Source organism: Barbus barbus (genome assembly GCF_936440315.1).
Source record: "Barbus barbus genome assembly, chromosome: 13".
Classification (NCBI taxonomy): domain Eukaryota; kingdom Metazoa; phylum Chordata; class Actinopteri; order Cypriniformes; family Cyprinidae; genus Barbus; species Barbus barbus.
In genome coordinates this window covers 29799409-29817809 of record NC_136741.1, presented here as the reverse complement: position 1 = coordinate 29817809, position 18401 = coordinate 29799409, and the positions used below count along the sequence as shown (strand labels likewise).

The window sequence follows — 18401 nt, the reverse complement described above, 5'->3', positions numbered from 1 at the left end:
ATCAGACTGAGGAAAAAACGTTCATCCTAGCATGTGGATATTATTGTTTCTCTCAGAATTAATACGTGAAACAATTTAAACACAATAAATATAGGCTGACTCGAGCATATGTACATTCTGTAGGCTACTGTAATTTCAACAATCTGCTTGATTTTTCCGTTGCTTGATCTTGAATGCTTTTTTAAATGTATTTGTTGTTGTTTACACCTTTTCAACCAAAATAAAACCTTGCGATATAACTTATCATAAGCTAATCATAAGCCTGTTCAGAAATCATGACAAAAACTGGATAATTAAAAATAACTCATTTCTCATTTAAATAAACAAATATTCGAATATTCGTTTTTTTTATGAGCCCGAATATTCGAATGCAAAATTTTTGGAAAATGCCCATCCCTAGTTTTGGGATGCACTAACGAACATAGGAGTCTCCGTAGACTCCCTCCATCTGAGCCGCTGAGGACACTGTGGTTAAGTTTCATTGTCTAAGGAAATGTCCCGGAATAAATCAGTAAAGTCCCCAATACATGTAGGGATCAATACCAACGCTTCGTGCGTGAACGTCAGCTCCAGACAAAGTAAGTATCATGCGTTTGTTTTCCAAATTGCCCTTCTGAAAGAGCTTCTTGGCACTCTGTCAGGCTAAAGCTGCCATCGTCTCTGTCTGTTTTCACTGCTGCTGTCTTCATGAATGATCGTGAATAGGAATGTGGTGGTTAAAAGTAGCATATGAAAGCAATGGGAGTCGATCGCTTCAGTTTGTTGAGCTCTTCATCATGAGTGGGACTTATAAAGTTTGTGACCATGAGACCAGCTATGTTGTTATTTTTATCCCGCCCCGTCTGTGTAATTCACAAACACAAATGTATTATGCACAGTACAATCAGATGACTGACTTTTAAACAGAGTATGTTTTCTGTAAAGATAACAGGCTTGTGCTATTAGTGAAATGTTTATTTGCAAAGGCTAGAACTGCTAATGAGGAGCTGGAGATCTTGAAGCTCCGCCCTCTTCTCCGGGAGCAACAGCTCATTTGCATTAAAGCAACACACTCAAATACAGCACTTTTTGGCGCATACCCTAAAAGTGGCAATTTTGAGCTAAAACTTCACACACACACTCTGGGGATATCAGAGACTTATTTTACATCTTGTAAAAAGGAGCATAATAGGTCCCCTTCAATAAAATGACTTATGTATGTTTAGCAAAAAGTCTGCTAAAAGCTCATAAAAGAACCTATAGTACATTCAAAATACATGTTTATTTTTTAATTCCTTTTTCATATTTCTAAAAAGGTATTTTTCTCAAATCAACATCAATATCTTATACTTCATATAATGTGACAACATGCCCTGCCATCAAGAGGTAATCAAACAGTATCTTTTTTTTTTTTTTGCTGGTCACTGTTATATGGAAATTATCAATAATTTCTGTAGCCAATACTTTAAGGTTTTTGTGTATATACAAAAAAGTGACTGATAAATAAACCCACCCTGGAAAAAGTGTGACTAGCTCCAGTCTTCATCACACATAAAAGCCATGACAAAAAATCCTCTATAGGCAATAAATAACACGTGCACCTATTAAATGATGCTTAATCCTCTCACACCAATGTTCAATATCAACAGCGGCTCTAAATACGGACCGACATGCAGCATCTACATCAGCCAAGAACCAAATCCAGCAGAGCCCATCATGAGAGTAAACAGGACAGGTGTTACCCGCAGACTGACCCTTCTAGAGCTCTCTACAGCTAGCAACGCTGCAGATGATACTGGGACGCCCTTCTGACACAATAACAGCATCTGAGTCATGTTACAATACCTGCATTGTGGAAGATCTTATATTATATGTCTCTCAGGAAGCAGGTCCTGGAAATGATGCCCGAGTCGACATGCAGATAAGAGAAAGCAATGCCAAAATACACATCTACACACCCACACAAACACAATACAGCCAAGAAACGGCATTGTTCGAATGCTTTCCACAACCAGAGAGAGTTTGGTAACATGATTAGTGGTTACAGAGACAAAAACAAGCAAGAATGCAAATTCAGTGAATATTTTATCACTTATAATGGACTTCAACAAGGCCTGATAAAGCCGGTAATCTCTGTGACTATGATACCTGGAAGGATGTTGCATATCTGCAAAGTACACCTGGAGAAAGCCAGCAAAACCTAAGCGCAGATAAAAGCATTGCATGCATGCATTTATCTCGAGACATCAAAATAGCTTTTAGTATCTCACAAACACCAGAGTGGCGTTAACAGCTGCCTAACTGCTCTATGTTTAGCTATGCCGATGTATGGGCAACTTTACATTCCTGTCATAATCTCTCTACAGATAATATTTTAATCAGACACAGGGTCAAATACAGATCATGGTTCCACTGAGGAAACATACAGCAAATCAATGTGACAGAATAAAAAAAAAATCATCTCACAAACATCTCATGCCCATCGCAGGCACAAATGATACCTAAGAAGTAAAGTTTACCCCTAAAGCAAACTGATAAAACAGGCTTATGAGAGATAATATTAATCTTACGCAAAACTCAAAGGAAGACTTTAATTCTCGAAGGTTGTTCTTATATAGAAAAACTAAATCAAATGAGATCAATAGTTATCATACAGTAAGTTTGTGGCTATAAAAGTAATATAGATAGCAGATAAATTGATTTTAGAAAAATTATTAATTAATGAGATATGTTTCAAATAGCTGGTATTTGACTGCAGACTTTGGATTCTTGGCCAGTTTGAGACATTGTTGAGATTTATTCCCAAACACTCCAGTCTTTTTCTCAGGAGAAGCATCCCAGAGGCAGCAGATTTAATGTGTTTAAAATGATTATATAAATGCAAAAATTATTATACAAAAGGCAAAACTGATACCCATGAAGTAAAGTTTATCCCTAAAGCAAATTGTTATTGACCAACAGATTATGAAAGATAATGTTCATCTTCTGAGAAACCAAATGAACATTTTAATGCTCAAAGGTTTCTATTTTATATCTCATGAAACTGCCTTTATTTCTCAGTTATGCTTCATTTAAGTATCAACTTCCTTTTAGATGTTTCCTTCAGAAAAACATAAATAAATAAGATCAACAGATTCAGCTGATTTTTTGAGTTCACACAACTTATTTTTGTAGGAGATTGTCAACTTTTTGTTGTACAAACTTAAAACAACAAGTTGAGAAAACTCAAAAATCTCCTGAAGCTGGTTGCTTTAAAATTTTAAGTTGGCTCAACTTTTGTTTTTTTTTTGCAGTGTTTGGAGCTATAAAAGTACATTCAGTTACATAACGTTTTTCAAAGCTGTACAGTTAATAAAACAAGGATTGCTGACGTATTTTTTTTTTTACAAGAAAATACTATTTCGGTCTTTTTATCTCAAAATTAAATGTTTAATACAATGTGGTCCTTGTCAGTTATTTGTAATTATCTGTGAAATTTAAGTGTAATTTCTGAGTGAAAACTGTGTAAAATGTACAATTTTCAGAAACAATTTTCATTTAGAAATATTTATTAATTTAAATTTCACAAGTAAGAAACTGAAGTAAAATGTGAAACTTTTAATGTAGAAATACTAAAATATTATTTTATTGTAAAACACACTCCAATTATCTTTATTTACAACTTCAAAAATTATTTGTACAGTGTAGATGTTCTGAAGAGAAACATCTGAGAAAGTTGTGCTTAAAACGATCTTACAAATACAACAAAACTGATACACGTGAAGTAAAGTTGATCCCTAAAGCTAATTGTTAAACAGACATAAACAGACCGATAAAACCAAAGGAAGACTTTGTTGAGATCTCTTCCAAAACCCATGGATTACTAGAGGCTTTTTCTCAGGAGAAGATTTGCTCTCAATGCTGTCTCAGAGAAAAAATAGAGATATTAAGATACCTTATTGTGGACATGTTAAAAAGATCAATGGAAATGTCTTTAAATGAAACAGTTTTATCTTCTAGTAAGCTAAATTGGCCTGAAGCATCATGAGGAACCACAATCCACAGCTGTCTAACGGGCTGATAAGAGCCGCACAAGGCCTATCAACAACAGCCCTCCACAAGTGCTGGATAAAAGCTTTGTGTGTGTGTGTGTGTGTGTGTGTGTGTGTGCTAATAATATCATCCAGTAACATGCGAGGATGAACAATAAGAGGGTGTCTTAAAAAAGAGAGGCATTGTTCTAGAGCATCACTTCTTTACCCATCTGAGCACCGCAAGGTAAGTTCATTCAGTTTGCTTCCATGTCAAGGAAAGTTAGCTTGCATTGCATTTTTCTTAATATCTAAGAAGAATAAACCAATTTTTTTTTTTTAATCCGAATACTGCATGGACATTTCCTTCTCAATATCTGTTAATATTGCCAAATGTGTAACCAAATATTCAATATTACTGTCATCAAATGTAACGGTTCAAGAAATTGTCATTGGAAAAACCCATGTTGCTCAACTTATTTAGAGAGATGTCAATATCTGTGGTGAATATTACTCTTTCCTTTCATTTTATCTATTTTATTTACAAAAGTGCTTTATAATGGATTATGATTTATAATCTTTCTCCGTCTCCCAAATCACTTTGATTTTATCTCTCAGATATTTAATTAAAAAATAACCCCTTTATCAAGCTGACTCAAACGTTTACTTTTGGCCTTCCAGTACTGAGATGCATAAAACCTCAGTTTAAACCTCAGTGGAAATTATAAAAACATTACTTTGGAAACCACCTTTGGCGTTCGGGTCAATAAACCTATCCAGTTCCAGATTTATGATGATATGCTCTTTCATTTTATTGCGTAATTTACCGTATTTGTTTTTGTAAGTGCTCTAGACCGGTTTAACATCATTGAGCGGAAACTTGGGCTGGGTTGCAGCTCTGGTGCGGGTCTATTTATGGTGCATTGCAAGTGGATATGGGCTGGAGAAAGCTGGGATTGTTATCTGTGCGGCATAGTTACACCGCGCCACGATAGGCCTCTGCCAACACCTTTTTTCCTATGGGTCCACTTCATGTGTGTGCGGCCACTGTCAGGACTTTGAAGTGGTTAACAGATGCAGAACAGACGCCAAATCATTTAATTACCAGCAGTTCATTTATTTTAAAAAGCAACACCTGAATGGTCGACATTTCATTACCGCAATGATTTCAAGAGCCAAATACGTGAGGCTGCTGCTGTTTCAGTAAACAGAGGTATAATGGCATCTGATTAGCACGTCTGAATCTGGAAAAGCTGTCTGATACTTGAGCCCCTTGAAGATTCTCCCAATGCTCCTGCCCTTTGGAAACAAATGCCTTTATTTTTATCTCCTAGGTTGAATCGCCATTGTAAAGATGCCCGAGTGAGTATATTGTGTCTCTGCTTTCTGTTGTTCGTCATCTTAGACGTCTTATGGCTCTCTCGACAAATGTTCTCTATTCTTGGATTTACCGGCTGTGTTGTCTTTACTCAAAGCCTCAGTATTAATGAAGGCCGATTAGGAGTCTGTGAATACAAAGGAACCCAATAATCATTTGACCACATTGAATAAAAAAAAAAGTTTCTACACTATTTCTGGGTCACTTTTTAATAATCAAATGAATAAATAATTAATGAAATAATTTGTTTTGCTTCTTGATTCTCAATTTATTCCAAATAACTTGGACAATCAGGTTTGGTTCATGTCGTCTTAAGTAATTAAAAAGAGGGATAAAAACTGAAGAAAAAAAAACAATTGGTGTAGAATTTCCAATTTTCACTCAGAAACTGCTTGTAAATTTAACAAATAATATAAAGAAAATAAAGAAATGCAGTCACACATTAACTTTAACATGACACCTTTAAATGGTAAAACAAATGTAAAACATATTTAAATTAGACAAATAATTACGTTCATTATTAATTTTATTATTATTTTCTTGTAAAACGTACTCCAAATTATTTACAGTGCATCAAATTCTTTTCACTCTAATTACTTTATTATAAAAATCACTATAATATTATAAAAAAAAATTATTAATTTGAGGAATGCTAAGTAAAATAATTTCCTTCTGTGGTCTTAGACTTTTGGACATCATTGTATGCCTTAAAACTAAAAGCTTTGTTATTAATACAAATCATATGTTATGATCTAATTGTGTGTTTTTATTATTTTGCAGGCAAGAGGTGAGAGTGACAGGCCATCACTGCCACTTTTTCAATACTTTTTTTCTGATCTACAATACCAGCAAACTAATATACTGTAACCATAACAAATAATATTTTGATGTGAGAATGATAGTATATGATAGCATAAATAAAGTTTGCTCTATATAACCAATGCTCATTTTAAATTTGACAGAAAAAGTCCAAGATCTCTGCATCTCGCAAGCTGATGCTTAAGGTACAACTGCATTTTCTTAAAATAACATGAGTAGTGTTTCCTGTACAAAATGTAAAATGTTTTGGGGGGTTGCTCAAACAATGTAATAAAGCGATATTTAGCAAGCATCAAAAATTAAGAAAGTGCTTTCAATAAGCTTATTATATTGATTTACTCCTAGCATATATTAGATCATAAAGTGTGCCTGTCTATGTGTTCATCAGAGTCTTATGGTAGCTAAAGCAAAGGATGATTTAGAGCAGGAGCTGGTAGATAAAGAGGCAGAGAAGGAGAGATATCTGGATGAGAAAGCTCCTCCGCTACAGACGAGTGGCTTGTCTTTCGCTGAGCTTCAGGTACATCATCCACAACTCACAAAACACTCTCATACTACTGATATTAATATACATAAATCCCTTACAAAAAGTACCATGATATTACCAAAAATGATAACATGGAAAACCATGTTTTTGGAAACTATAGTATCCCAAAAGTGCTATTTAAGAACCATTCTATTTGTTCTCTCTATCAGGAGCTGTGTCAGGAACTACACGCTAAAATCGACGTGGTGGACGAGGAACGCTACGATATCGAGGCTAAAGTGCTTCACAACACAAGAGAAGTAAAGAAACAGTTTAGCTCTTTATACAGCTCAGTCAACAACGCACCATGTCTGTAGGAAAATGAAAGCCATGGCCATTCATAATCACAGCAACTTCCTGAACCAGACATGAAATAACAAGTTCCCTATCAGTCAGTCACGTTCGACGTAACGTCAGTGTGACTGACTAATGGGAACTCGCTCGAGAGCCCAATCATCTTCGAGTGTTAACAAAACAAGCCAATGACAGTTGGCGTGCGTGTTTCGCCACGCGCACCCCGCCCCGCAGTGCGGGTATAAAAGGAGAGCGCGTGCAAACGCACATCAGCTTTTCGCTTCGGAGCCGAGCCTTGCTGCGAATCTCCGAGAGTGTACAAGACAGCTTGACGAGTGTTGGTGTTACGGCGCGTCAGCGGAGGTTGCGATCCAGTGCTGCTGCTTCATCTCGGCGTGCTGCAGCTCTCATTCTGCGGTCGCGCTGCGACCTCTCCTGGGCGCTTCAACACTTTTTCTAAAAGAGAATTTCTTTCAAAAAAGAGCAAATTCTGAAAGAGCTCCACGAGCGACGGGCGTCTTTTTAAAGATGGCTTCCCGCTCGTGTGTTTCTGGATGTGGCCGTTTCCTGGCTTCATCTGATGGTCACGATCGCTGTGTCTCGTGCTTGGGCTTTCAGCACGCTGAGGCAGCGCTCGTGGATGACTCATGTTCTCTGTGTGGGAACATGACCATCGCGATGCTGCGCTCCAGATACCTCCTCGTCAAGCGGGGGGGTATCCCCCTTGCCATGCCCCGTTCTAGTTCCTCCGGTTCTCGGAGGGCTACTTCGGCTCATGGTCAGGGTGACTTGAGGATCACAGTGAGAGCTTCCCCGTCGAGTGCGTCTCCGCGGGCCTCTCACTCCTCTAGCGCATCGCACCGTCTGGGGTTTCCGGACGAGTTTGTGGAGTCCTCGGACAGGGCGGGGCCCAGCATCTCGTTCGGAGCTCCAGCAGATGACAGGATGTCGGTCACTGCATCGGGGGATGAGCTAGGTTCTGGAGATGATGATTCGGCTGCGCTGCCTCCATCAGGAAGAGTGGCGTTGACCGAGTCAGATCCAGAACTGACTGCTATGCTTTCCCGGGCCGCTGAGAGCATCGGGCTGCACTGGAGGCCTCCTCCTTCTCCCGAACGCTCAAGGCTGGACGATTGGTTCCTGGGGGCGCAGGCCGATCGCAGGCAACCGCCTCCGGTTCCATTCTTCCCGGAAGTGCATGAGGAGGTGACTAGGTCTTGGAGGGCACCTTTTTCTGCCCGAAACAGACCTAGTGCCTCCTCCGTCCTCACCACCCTCGACGGTGGGGCGGCCCAAGGGTATGTGGAGATCCCCCCAGTTGAGCGCGCCATTGCAATGCAGCTCTGCCCGCAGGGCGCTGCCGCCTGGAGGGGTAATCCACGCCTTCCGTCCAGGGCCTGTAAGTTCTCGTCCGCTCTGACGGCCAAGGCTTACAGTGCTGCTGGACAGGCCGCTTCCGCCCTGCACGCCATGGCCCTCCTGCAAGTCCACCAGGCCAAGGCGTTAAAGCAGTTGCACGAGGGTGGTGCTGACCCAGCCGGATTGCAGGAACTGCGCACAGCGACGGACCTTGCCCTACGGGCGACGAAAGTCACGGCGCGGGCCCTGGGTCAGACGATGTCCACGTTGGTGGTCCAGGAGCGCCACTTATGGCTGACCTTGGCGGATATGAGGGAGTCTGACAAACACCGTTTCTTAGACGCCCCGATCTCCCAGGCCGGCCTATTCGGCGAAGCGGTGGAGGGCTTTGCCCAACAGTTCTCCGCCGCACAGCAGCAGACAGAGGCGTTTCGACACATCCTGCCCCGGCGGTCCGCTGCTGTCTCCACCCCACCGCCGGCTGCAGCTCCTCCGTCTGCTCGTCGCCGAGGGCGCCCTCCTGCGGCCTCCACCTCCGCTCCAGCTCGGCCCCAGCAGCAGCCTTCACAACGGCCGCAGCGTGGAGCTGGCCGCAGGAAAGCGGCGCAGCCCGTCTCTGCCCCTGCCAAATCTGTGAAGCGCCAGGGCAAGCGGCGGCCCTGAGACGGGCGACCCGGAGTCTCTGGATCCTGCTCTTCAGGAGATGGTGACTGCACCACTCCTTCCCCCGGAGGAGGGCCGGGTGGAGAATCTTTTGTTCCCTTTTTATTCTGTTCCGCCACTGGCTCTCCAGCCAGTGGTACCCAAAACCTCAAAAAAAGAGCAGTTTCCTTTTTCTCCGGGTCCCAAGAGGGCGAGGATGGCAGTGCACGAGACCCCGTCTCCACACTCCCGTCCCCCTCTCCTTTCGCCTATGAGCAGCAGGGTCCGGTCCGAGGACGCGATGCCTTCTCCCGCGCCCCCTGCTCAGCCTTGGAGCCAGGTAAGTGTCGCACTGCACACTCAGACCCCACTTCGGAACGCACTGCCTTCCGAGGCGGGCCCCTGCGCTCCACTTCGCTGCCCCGCCGTGGGTACGTCCGTGGCTCCCTTGGTCCCGCTTGTACGGTTTCTGGGGGCCTGGCTAGCGCTCCCCAGGCTGTCTCGCTGGCTCATGAGAACCATCAGACTTGGCTACGCGATTCAGTTCGCCCGGCGTCCCCCCAAGTTCAGGGGCGTTCGGTTCACCTCTGTGTTGAGCAAGGATGCCCCTCTCTTGCGTGCGGAAGTCGCGGTCCTGCTGGCGAAGGACGCGATAGAGCCGGTCCCTCCAGCCGAGATGAAGTCGGGGTTTTACAGCCCGTACTTCATTGTACCCAAGAAAGGCGGTGGGTTACGACCAATCTTGGACCTGCGCGTCCTGAACCGGGCCCTTCACAAGCTCCCGTTCAGGATGTTGACGCAAAGACGCATTTTTCAATGCATCCGTCCGTTCGATTGGTTCGCAGCGATCGACCTGAAGGACGCGTACTTTCATGTCTCAATCCTGCCTCGACACAGACCGTTTCTCCGCTTTGCGTTCGAAGGACGAGCATATCAGTACAAAGTCCTCCCCTTCGGGCTATCCCTGTCGCCTCGTGTCTTCACCAAGGTCGTGGAGGCAGCCCTTGTTCCATTAAGGGAAGCAGGCATTCGCGTTCTCAACTACCTCGACGACTGGCTCATACTGGCCCAGTCTCGAGCACTGTTGTGCGATCACAGGGACACGGTGCTTGGCCACCTCAGCCGGATGGGGCTTCGGGTCAACTGGGAAAAGAGCAAACTCTCCCCTGTGCAGAGGATCTCTTTTCTCGGTATGGAGTTGGACTCGGTCAACCTCACAGCACGTCTCTCAGTAGAGCGTGCTCAGTCGATGCTGAACTGCCTGGAGTCTTTCCAGCGCAAGACAGCGGCTCCACTGAAACACTTTCAGAGGCTCCTGGGGCATATGGCATCCGCAGCCGCTGTCACGCCGCTCGGGTTGCTTCATATGAGACCGCTTCAGCATTGGCTTCACGACCGGGTCCCGAGATGGGCATGGCGACACGGCACTTACCGGGTCTCAGTTACCCCGTCCTGCCGTCAGACCTTCGGCCCGTGGTCGGATCTTGCTTTTCTTCGGGCAGGAGTTCCCCTAGTGCAAGTATCCAGGCACATTGTTGTCTCAACAGATGCCTCTGCCATGGGCTGGGGAGCCATGTGCAACGGGCGTGCAGCTGCAGGGCTCTGGACAGGGTCCCGGTTGCAGTGGCATGTCAATTGCCTCGAGTTGCTAGCAGTATGGCTTGCGCTGCGCCGCTTCAAAGGGCTGCTACACGACAAGCATGTACTGGTCCGTACGGACAACACTGCGACCGTTGCGTACATCAACCACCAGGGTGGTCTACGCTCCCGTCGCCTGTCGCAACTCGCTCGCCATCTTCTCCTTTGGAGTCAGAAGCATCTGAGGTCGCTTCGCGCCGTTCATATCCCTGGCGAGCTCAATCGTGCAGCCGACGAGCTCTCACGTCAGCCCGCCCTTCCGGGAGAATGGCGACTCCACCCCGAGGTAGTCCAGCTGATTTGGAGACACTTCGGGGACGCTCAGGTAGACCTGTTTGCCTCCCCGGACACGTCCCACTGCCAAATGTTTTACTCCCTGTCCGAGGGTACCCTCGGCACGGACGCGCTGGCACACAGCTGGCCTCGGGGCCTACGCAAATATGCGTTTCCCCCAGTGAGCCTTCTCGCGCAGACCCTGTGCAAAGTCAGGGAGGACGAGGAGCAGGTCCTCTTGGTGGCGCCGTACTGGCCCAGTCGGACTTGGTTCCCAGAACTCATGCTCCTCGCGACAGCCCCTCCTTGGCAAATTCCTCTGAGGAGGGATCTCCTTTCTCAGAGAGGGGGCACCCTCTGGCACCCGCGTCCAGACTTGTGGAATCTCCACGTATGGTCCTTGGACGGGACGCGGAGGTTCTAGGTGGGCTACCTCCATCGGTAGTAAACACAATCACTTCAGCTAGAGCCCCGTCTACAAGACACGCTTACAGGCTGAAGTGGAACCTGTTCGTCGATTGGTGTTCTTCCCGCCGGGAAGACCCCCGGGGATGCCCGATCGCGGTCGTGCTTTCTTTCCTGCAAGATGGGTTGGAGCGAAGGCTGTCTCCCTCCACCCTCAAAGTGTATGTCGCCGCTATTGCCGCACATCACGATGCAGTAGACGGTAAGTCTGTAGGGAAGCACGACTTGGTCGTCAGGTTCCTCAGAGGGGCGAGGAGGTTAAATCCTCCGCGCCCTCATCTGGTACCCTCTTGGGATCTCCCCTTGGTCCTGTTGGCCTTGAGGGAGGAGCCCTTTGAGCCTCTGCAGTTAGTAGAGCTTAAGTTTCTGTCGTTGAAGACAGCACTCCTCACTGCATTGGCCTCGGTCAAGAGGGTAGGGGACCTGCAGGCATTTTCGGTCGACGATTCGTGCCTAGAATTCGGGCCGGATGACTCTCACGTTGTCCTGAGACCCCGGCCTGGTTATGTGCCCAAAGTTCCCACCACACCCTTCAGGGATCAGGTGGTGAACTTGCAAGCGCTGCCCCGGGAGGAGGCAGACCCAGCCATTGCTCTGCTTTGTCCCGTCCGCGCTTTGTGCACTTACGTGGACCGCACGCAGAGCTTCAGGACCTCAGACCAGCTCTTCGTCTGCTTCGGGGGACAGCAGAAGGGGAAGGCTGTCTCCAAACAAAGACTTGCCCATTGGATAGTCGAGGCTATAGTCTTGGCCTATCAGGCCCGGCGCTTACCGTGCCCCCTCGGTGTGAGAGCACACTCTACAAGAGCCATTGCTTCCTCTTGGGCGTTGGCGCGGGGCGCCTCGATAGCAGACATTTGTAGAGCTGCCGGCTGGGCGGCACCTAACACGTTTGCGAGATTTTATAATCTCCGTGTAGAGCCCGTGTCCTCCCGTGTACTTGGCTCAGACGGCCAGTAGCACTGGGACACTGCTCGGTGTCAATCCCGCTTGCTGCGCCATTCCCCTCTACGGACCGGATACGTGCGCTTTGTTGCTTCTCAGTTCAGTTCCCCATGGCGAACCCTGTTGAAGTTCCTCCCGCACCCTCGGCAGTCAGGCGTGGCGGAACGCCAGACGCCAGGTCCAGCACTCGTGTGTTTGCCCAAGGTCAGCCCTTGTGCTGGGCTAGGTGCCCGTGTGTAGTGATTCCCCTTCGGGTGGTCCCACATGTGTATTCTTCCACGGTACGGTTCCCCTCACGGTGAGCCCGTGTCTTTCCCTGGCAGAGACCTTCTGCCGTCTCTGCTGTGTTGTTATCTCACCCCAGGCTGGCTGAGTCTACCTCAGAGACTTCCATATGTAGTACTGCCCTTGGTCAGTCCATATGTGTAATTGCCACGTGGTACCTCCTTACGCAGGATGTGGCTTCCGTAGCGTTCCCCTACTTGTGGTACGCTTTCCCAGTGTTATCCATACCCACTGTACGGAACAGCAGTGGCTGTCATCCCTGCCTAAGCCTTGTCCTATCTTCCACCCCAACTGGTGTGGGGGGACTTGCCGGCTTCCGCAGGGCACTGGAGGGGGTCAGCAATAGTGGCGTTTTCCAAGGGATCCCATTAGTCAGTCACACTGACGTTACGTCGAACGTGACTGACTGATAGGGAACGTCTCGGTTACGTATGTAACCCTCGTTCCCTGAAGGAGGGAACGGAGACGTAACGTCCCGTCGCCATAGTTGCTGTACCACCGCTGTACGGCCGGGGCACACAGTCTCGGCTCCTCAGCGAAAAACTGATGTGCGTTTGCACGCGCTCTCCTTTTATACCCGCACTGCGGGGCGGGGTGCGCGTGGCGAAACACGCACGCCAACTGTCATTGGCTTGTTTTGTTAACACTCGAAGATGATTGGGCTCTCGAGCGAGTTCCCATTAGTCAGTCACACTGACGTTACGTCTCCGTTCCCTCCTTCAGGGAACGAGGGTTACATACGTAACCGAGACGTTTCCAGTATTCATTTGCCAATACATATTAAAAGCAAAAACACTATCCAACATATTTACTAAATCAGAACTGATGTAATATTTCACAGAGCACAACAGTGAGTGCCTAGTTATTCAACGTTGGTTGTGGAACCATTTTTCCCATTCATTTTATCTGTAGAATGTAACATTTTTTCCAACATTCCAAGATGAATCACATTTAATTTAAAAATATAAAAATAAACAACAATAGAAAATTTTACGAAAAAAAAGAATCATTGCAAATGCCTTAAAAAAAAAAAAAAAAACCCCACTAATTGCTTTTATTGTGTCGCGCCTGTTCAGGATCTTTCATAATACCAAAATAACACAGTAATGTTAATCAGGTAGAACTGTGGTATTGTGTAAGAACATTACATCATATTCATACTAGAACCAATTGCTCAATAATAAGTAGCAAAGGATGAATCTTTTAAACAAACCTGCTGCAGATCAAGGACCTGAACATCAAAGTCCTGGACCTGAGAGGCAAATTCAAGCGACCCAGCCTGAGGAGAGTCCGAGTCTCGGCTGACGCCATCCTGCGCTCTCTGCTGGGCTCCAAACACAAGGTGTCCATGGACCTGAGAGCAAACCTCAAGTCTGTCAAGAAGGAAGACACAGAGAAGGTGGGCTGGGGGTCGATAGTGTCCATCTTGGCTGAAATTAAAGACTTAAGGTTACTCACACCTGTATTGTGACATAATTCTGTTCTGCATTTGTGTTTGTAGGAAAAGACAGTGGAGGTCAGTGACTGGAGGAAAAATGTGGAGGCCATGTCTGGAATGGAAGGAAGGAAGAAAATGTTTGATGCAGCACAGTAAACAAGTCAATGCAATCAACATCTGCCAACATGCAAGTGTGTACAAGAGAACCTAGTGGACATGAATATTTACTTTCCTAATACACATCTTTTTTAACTCTTACATGTGTTATTGGTTGCTGTTATTGTTACTGAACTTACAACAAAGACTTATTTTTTTGTGTCTTTTTTCCGCAGGAAATCAGGATGTGCCGAACTACAAAGATAAAAAAAACATCCCTCATTTTGTTAATGTGCTTCAAAAGCTTCAAATACATATGAAATAAACTAAGAAACAGGAATTGATACATACTTATAAAATACCAAGTGATTTGTCAGTGTGTTCAATAAACACGTCAAATTAAAAGCTCTGTGATAAAATTGCCAGAAATGATTAAAGTTCATGTGAAAAGTGTCATCAACATTGTACTGTAAATAAATTGTGTAATTTGCAGATATCAAGATTTATAATTTCATTAGAATGTTTTTTATAGACAAACTTTTGGTAAGGACTAAACCAGAGGAGAAAATGACTAATAAAATGAAATGATAAGCAAATAAATGGTAAATTCAGTACTCCTTTCTGCTTTATAAAATGATGAATCCTGACTTATACGTGCATATGGTGTGTCTGTACAGGAAAACAGTATGTGCTGATAAGGCCAAAGTGACTAATTCATTGGTTTAGCTGTATATCTCTCATTTTACCAGTCAAAAGTTGATGTCACTGCATGACAGTCAATACAAAGGATTGTATTATCTCAAAATATTTAATAGAATCTAATTTCATCTTGAATACGAGTAAAGATGAAGACTATCAGTAAAACCAACAGGCCTCCAAGAAACTGATGCTCCTACACTTACAAGCTGCTAGAGGGCAGTATTTACTAGGTAGAACTTATTGTATTAAAATAAACAAACAATCTAGATTTATTTACTTATACACTATTTGATCTTTATTTATTTAATAGCTTACCTGTAGCTTAAACAGTACAGCATGGTGCCAGCAACCACAAGGTCATGGGTTTGATTCCCCGGGAAAAACAAGAACTGATTAATGGTAAATGGGTACCTTGAATGCAATGCAAGTCTCTTTGGATAAAAGCATCTGCCAAATGCATGTACGTTAATTTACTAATCAATGATCATTAGTAGTAATAGAAGCCAAAAGGTATAGTATTCTTGTGATGGAAATTACGTTTATGAAGATCCATAAAACAACTCAACTATAAATCGCCCAGTTTAAAGAACCAGTGAAGAGTTTTTATTCTTAGGTATGCACTGAAAACAAATAATTCCCAGTGATCTATAAAAAGCTTCTTAATAAGTCATACTTGAAACGAAAAACTGCATAAAAAGCAAGGCCAAAGCCATTCATCCAAAACATGTCCAAACACATAACCAGCTGTAGAAGACCAACAAAACCAGTAACTGAGGCTAACTTGAAGTGCACACAATGTCACGGTGTCGAAAGGCGAAACATTTCATGATTGACCAACGAGTGGAGAAAGTTGCAATGCATTTTTGTGACATTCACCCGTGTTCAGTCACATGACTGAAAGATCTGCCTTTGTGTCCCTTCCATTACCTCTGTATTCACTAGAACATAATGAAGTTTTATTCTAGTACTGGATTACGTGTCTGAATAGTGCTTCCAACTCAGTACAGTTCTGCATTCATTGTGCCGAGTTTCTTCATTCATCTTTCTTTTATCCAGCGACTTAGCAAATAACATGTTTTAAGAGCAGGTCAGTTATAGAGTGTTTCTTCTTGAACGAGCATGTGAGGACAGGACGACAGTCTCTCTATCGGTGTTGATATTATACTGTCAGTTCTTAAAAGTAATGTTATCTCATTTTTAATTGCATATAATATATTGTATATACTATAACACTATGTTATGATGTCTTCTTATTAGGATGAGATTGCAATTACATATATTTTTAAGTATGAATCTTTTTGGGATAAAATTATTATAAAAAAAAAATTCATAATATAAATTACATTTTGCAGATAATAATTGTCATATTATATATATTGATATTGAATTATATATTTGTATATTATTTGTGATATTATTGTTTTATAAAAAAAGGCTAACATGATTTTTTTCCCTTTATGCAGCCCATATAATAATATGCATATATACTGTAATTTAACAATAAATAAATAAATAAACCTCAAATATGTTTTTTTTTTTAAACCTAATTTATAGAATACTTTTCGTAGTAGGTGCTCTAAAAAAATAAAAAATAATAATGCATGTGCAGAAGTCTGGCTACATACAGTATATTCAAGCTATTGTTTAATGAGACTGAACAGCTTCCAACTTTCTGAAACTAATAAGAAACCCTGTGAGGCAATAAAGATTAGAGATTGTCCAGCAGGTCACACTTGTCACATTAATTACTCAATGAAGAAATGGAAACATGTCATTGTGTTAATATTCTCACCTGTAGGGTTTGACATCCTGTGACCCTTCAAACAGGCACAGGAAATGAGCCGCAGGTCAGTTTAAAATTACGTTTACAAGCTCTGCCTAGACAGATTTCTGCTCAATTGTCTACAATAACTACATTTACTAGACATTTTTACGATGAGCTAGACAGATGCAACTCTTCACAGATCTTGGTGCATGAATTTCAGAAATAGTATATACTATATCAGTACATCTACAGTTGTGTAAATACATATATATACTGTATTGCCAATTGCAAGGATGACTAATTAAAGGAATAGTTTGGTCAAAAATAAAATTTTGTTGAAGATGTACTCACCCTCAGGCCATCCAAGATGTAGATGAGTTTGTTTCTTCATCAGATTTGGAGAAATGTAGAATTACATCACTGTCTCATCAATGGATGCTCTGCAGTGAATGGGTGCCGTCAGAATGAGAGTCCAAACAGCTGATAAAAACATCACAATAACCCACACCACTCCAGTACATCAATTATCATCTTGAGAAAGCAAAAGCTGTGTGTTTGTAAGAAACAAATATATCATTAAGATGTGTTAACTTAAAACTTCTGGCCAAAAATACCAGTCCATAATCCATAATAACACTTCCTCCAATGAAAAAGTTGACTTCTGTTGTCCTCTCACATTAAAATACACCAACATCTTTGTTTAGAACTGTTTCACGGTGCTTGATCTGTGCATATTTATCTCCTGATTCCGGATGACATTTTCACTGCATGGAGAAAACAATATTAAGGATTATGAACACATATTTTAGCCAGAAGCGAAATCTAAGAGTTAAAACATCCTAATGATGGATCTGTTTCTTACAAACACACATCTTTTCACTTCACAAGACATTAATTGATGGACTAGAGTGGATTATTGTGAGGTTTTTATCAGCTGTTTGGACTCTCATTCTGACGGCACCCATTCACTGCAGAGGATCCTTTGCGGAGCAAGTGATGCAATGCTACATTTCTCCAAATCTGTTCCCATGAACAAACAAGCTCGTCTACATCTTGGATGACCAGAGGGTGAGTAAATTTCAGAAATTTTTTACATTTGAGTGAACTATTCCTTTAATTTACCAGTATCTAAATATTATACTACCTAAGTCACTGTATTATTATGTATAAAATTATCACTCCAAAACAGTCTAAGATCATCATATGAGCACACAGTTGTCAGCCGATCTATTAATAGACAAGATGCACAGACACAGAGAATGTGTCTATTGTTCTCATTGTGCATGTACTATATGTGTTCATAGGTGCATGTATGTGCGGTGGCATGTCCAGCCCACCCTCTATCAACATAAAACATCACATATATAGTCATGTGATCTTGGGACATTTTATATATCATTGGGGTTCAGCTTCAAGAACAAACTGCCTTCGGTAACAAACTGGTGAGTAACCTCATCCTGACCAACCTAAAGATAGGTAAGACCGATATCTCCACCAAAAGCATGATAGGGATCGCTTAATATGTTGTCAGACTAGTATAATCACTGTAAAAGCTGACTAAATCTTCTGTAATCTGTATATGAAACAGGTCTTAATCTAAGCATGTCATACAGAGAGGACGATGAGTATGAGTAAGTGTCTTTGTGCTTCATTTAAGAGCATTTACATGCATTGTGTAGGATGTAACAAGAGAATACATGCATGAAGTTTATACACAGACACAGGTTCAGTCATTGAAAAATTTATAGGGATTGCAAAAGTTAAAATAACGTTCCTATCTCGTTTGTTTC

At 43.2% G+C, this 18401-nt stretch overlaps 1 protein-coding gene across 3 annotated transcripts; it reads left to right on the top strand.

Moving 5' to 3' along the window:
• The first annotated feature begins 4049 nt into the window (after positions 1-4049).
• On the top strand, positions 4050-16162 carry LOC306879325 (troponin I, slow skeletal muscle-like). Of its 3 annotated transcripts, none has more exons than XM_079432162.1 (8): positions 4050-4236; positions 5324-5355; positions 6330-6371; positions 6575-6706; positions 6883-6972; positions 13836-14012; positions 14115-14242; positions 14384-16162. In XM_079432162.1, exons 3-7 carry the CDS (start codon positions 6363-6365, stop codon positions 14205-14207), a joined length of 501 nt encoding a protein of 166 aa, XP_079288288.1. In that variant the 5' UTR covers positions 4050-4236; positions 5324-5355; positions 6330-6362; the 3' UTR covers positions 14208-14242; positions 14384-16162. The 3 variants fall into 3 exon arrangements, with proteins under 3 accessions (XP_079288288.1, XP_079288290.1, XP_079288289.1); XM_079432164.1 differs by having other exon boundaries at positions 4164-4236; positions 5324-5351; positions 6148-6371; positions 14384-15124; XM_079432163.1 differs by lacking the exon at positions 4050-4236 and adding an exon at positions 5036-5202 and having other exon boundaries at positions 14384-15124.
• Positions 16163-18401: the final 2239 nt, after the last annotated feature.

Excerpts from the sequence above, each read along its gene's own strand:
- LOC306879325 (XM_079432162.1), top strand. Across the intron at positions 6,707-6,882 it reads TGTCTTTCGCTGAGCTTCAG|GAGCTGTGTCAGGAACTACA; the intron begins GTACATCATCCA and ends TCTCTCTATCAG. Across the intron at positions 14,013-14,114 it reads AGAAGGAAGACACAGAGAAG|GAAAAGACAGTGGAGGTCAG; the intron begins GTGGGCTGGGGG and ends TTGTGTTTGTAG.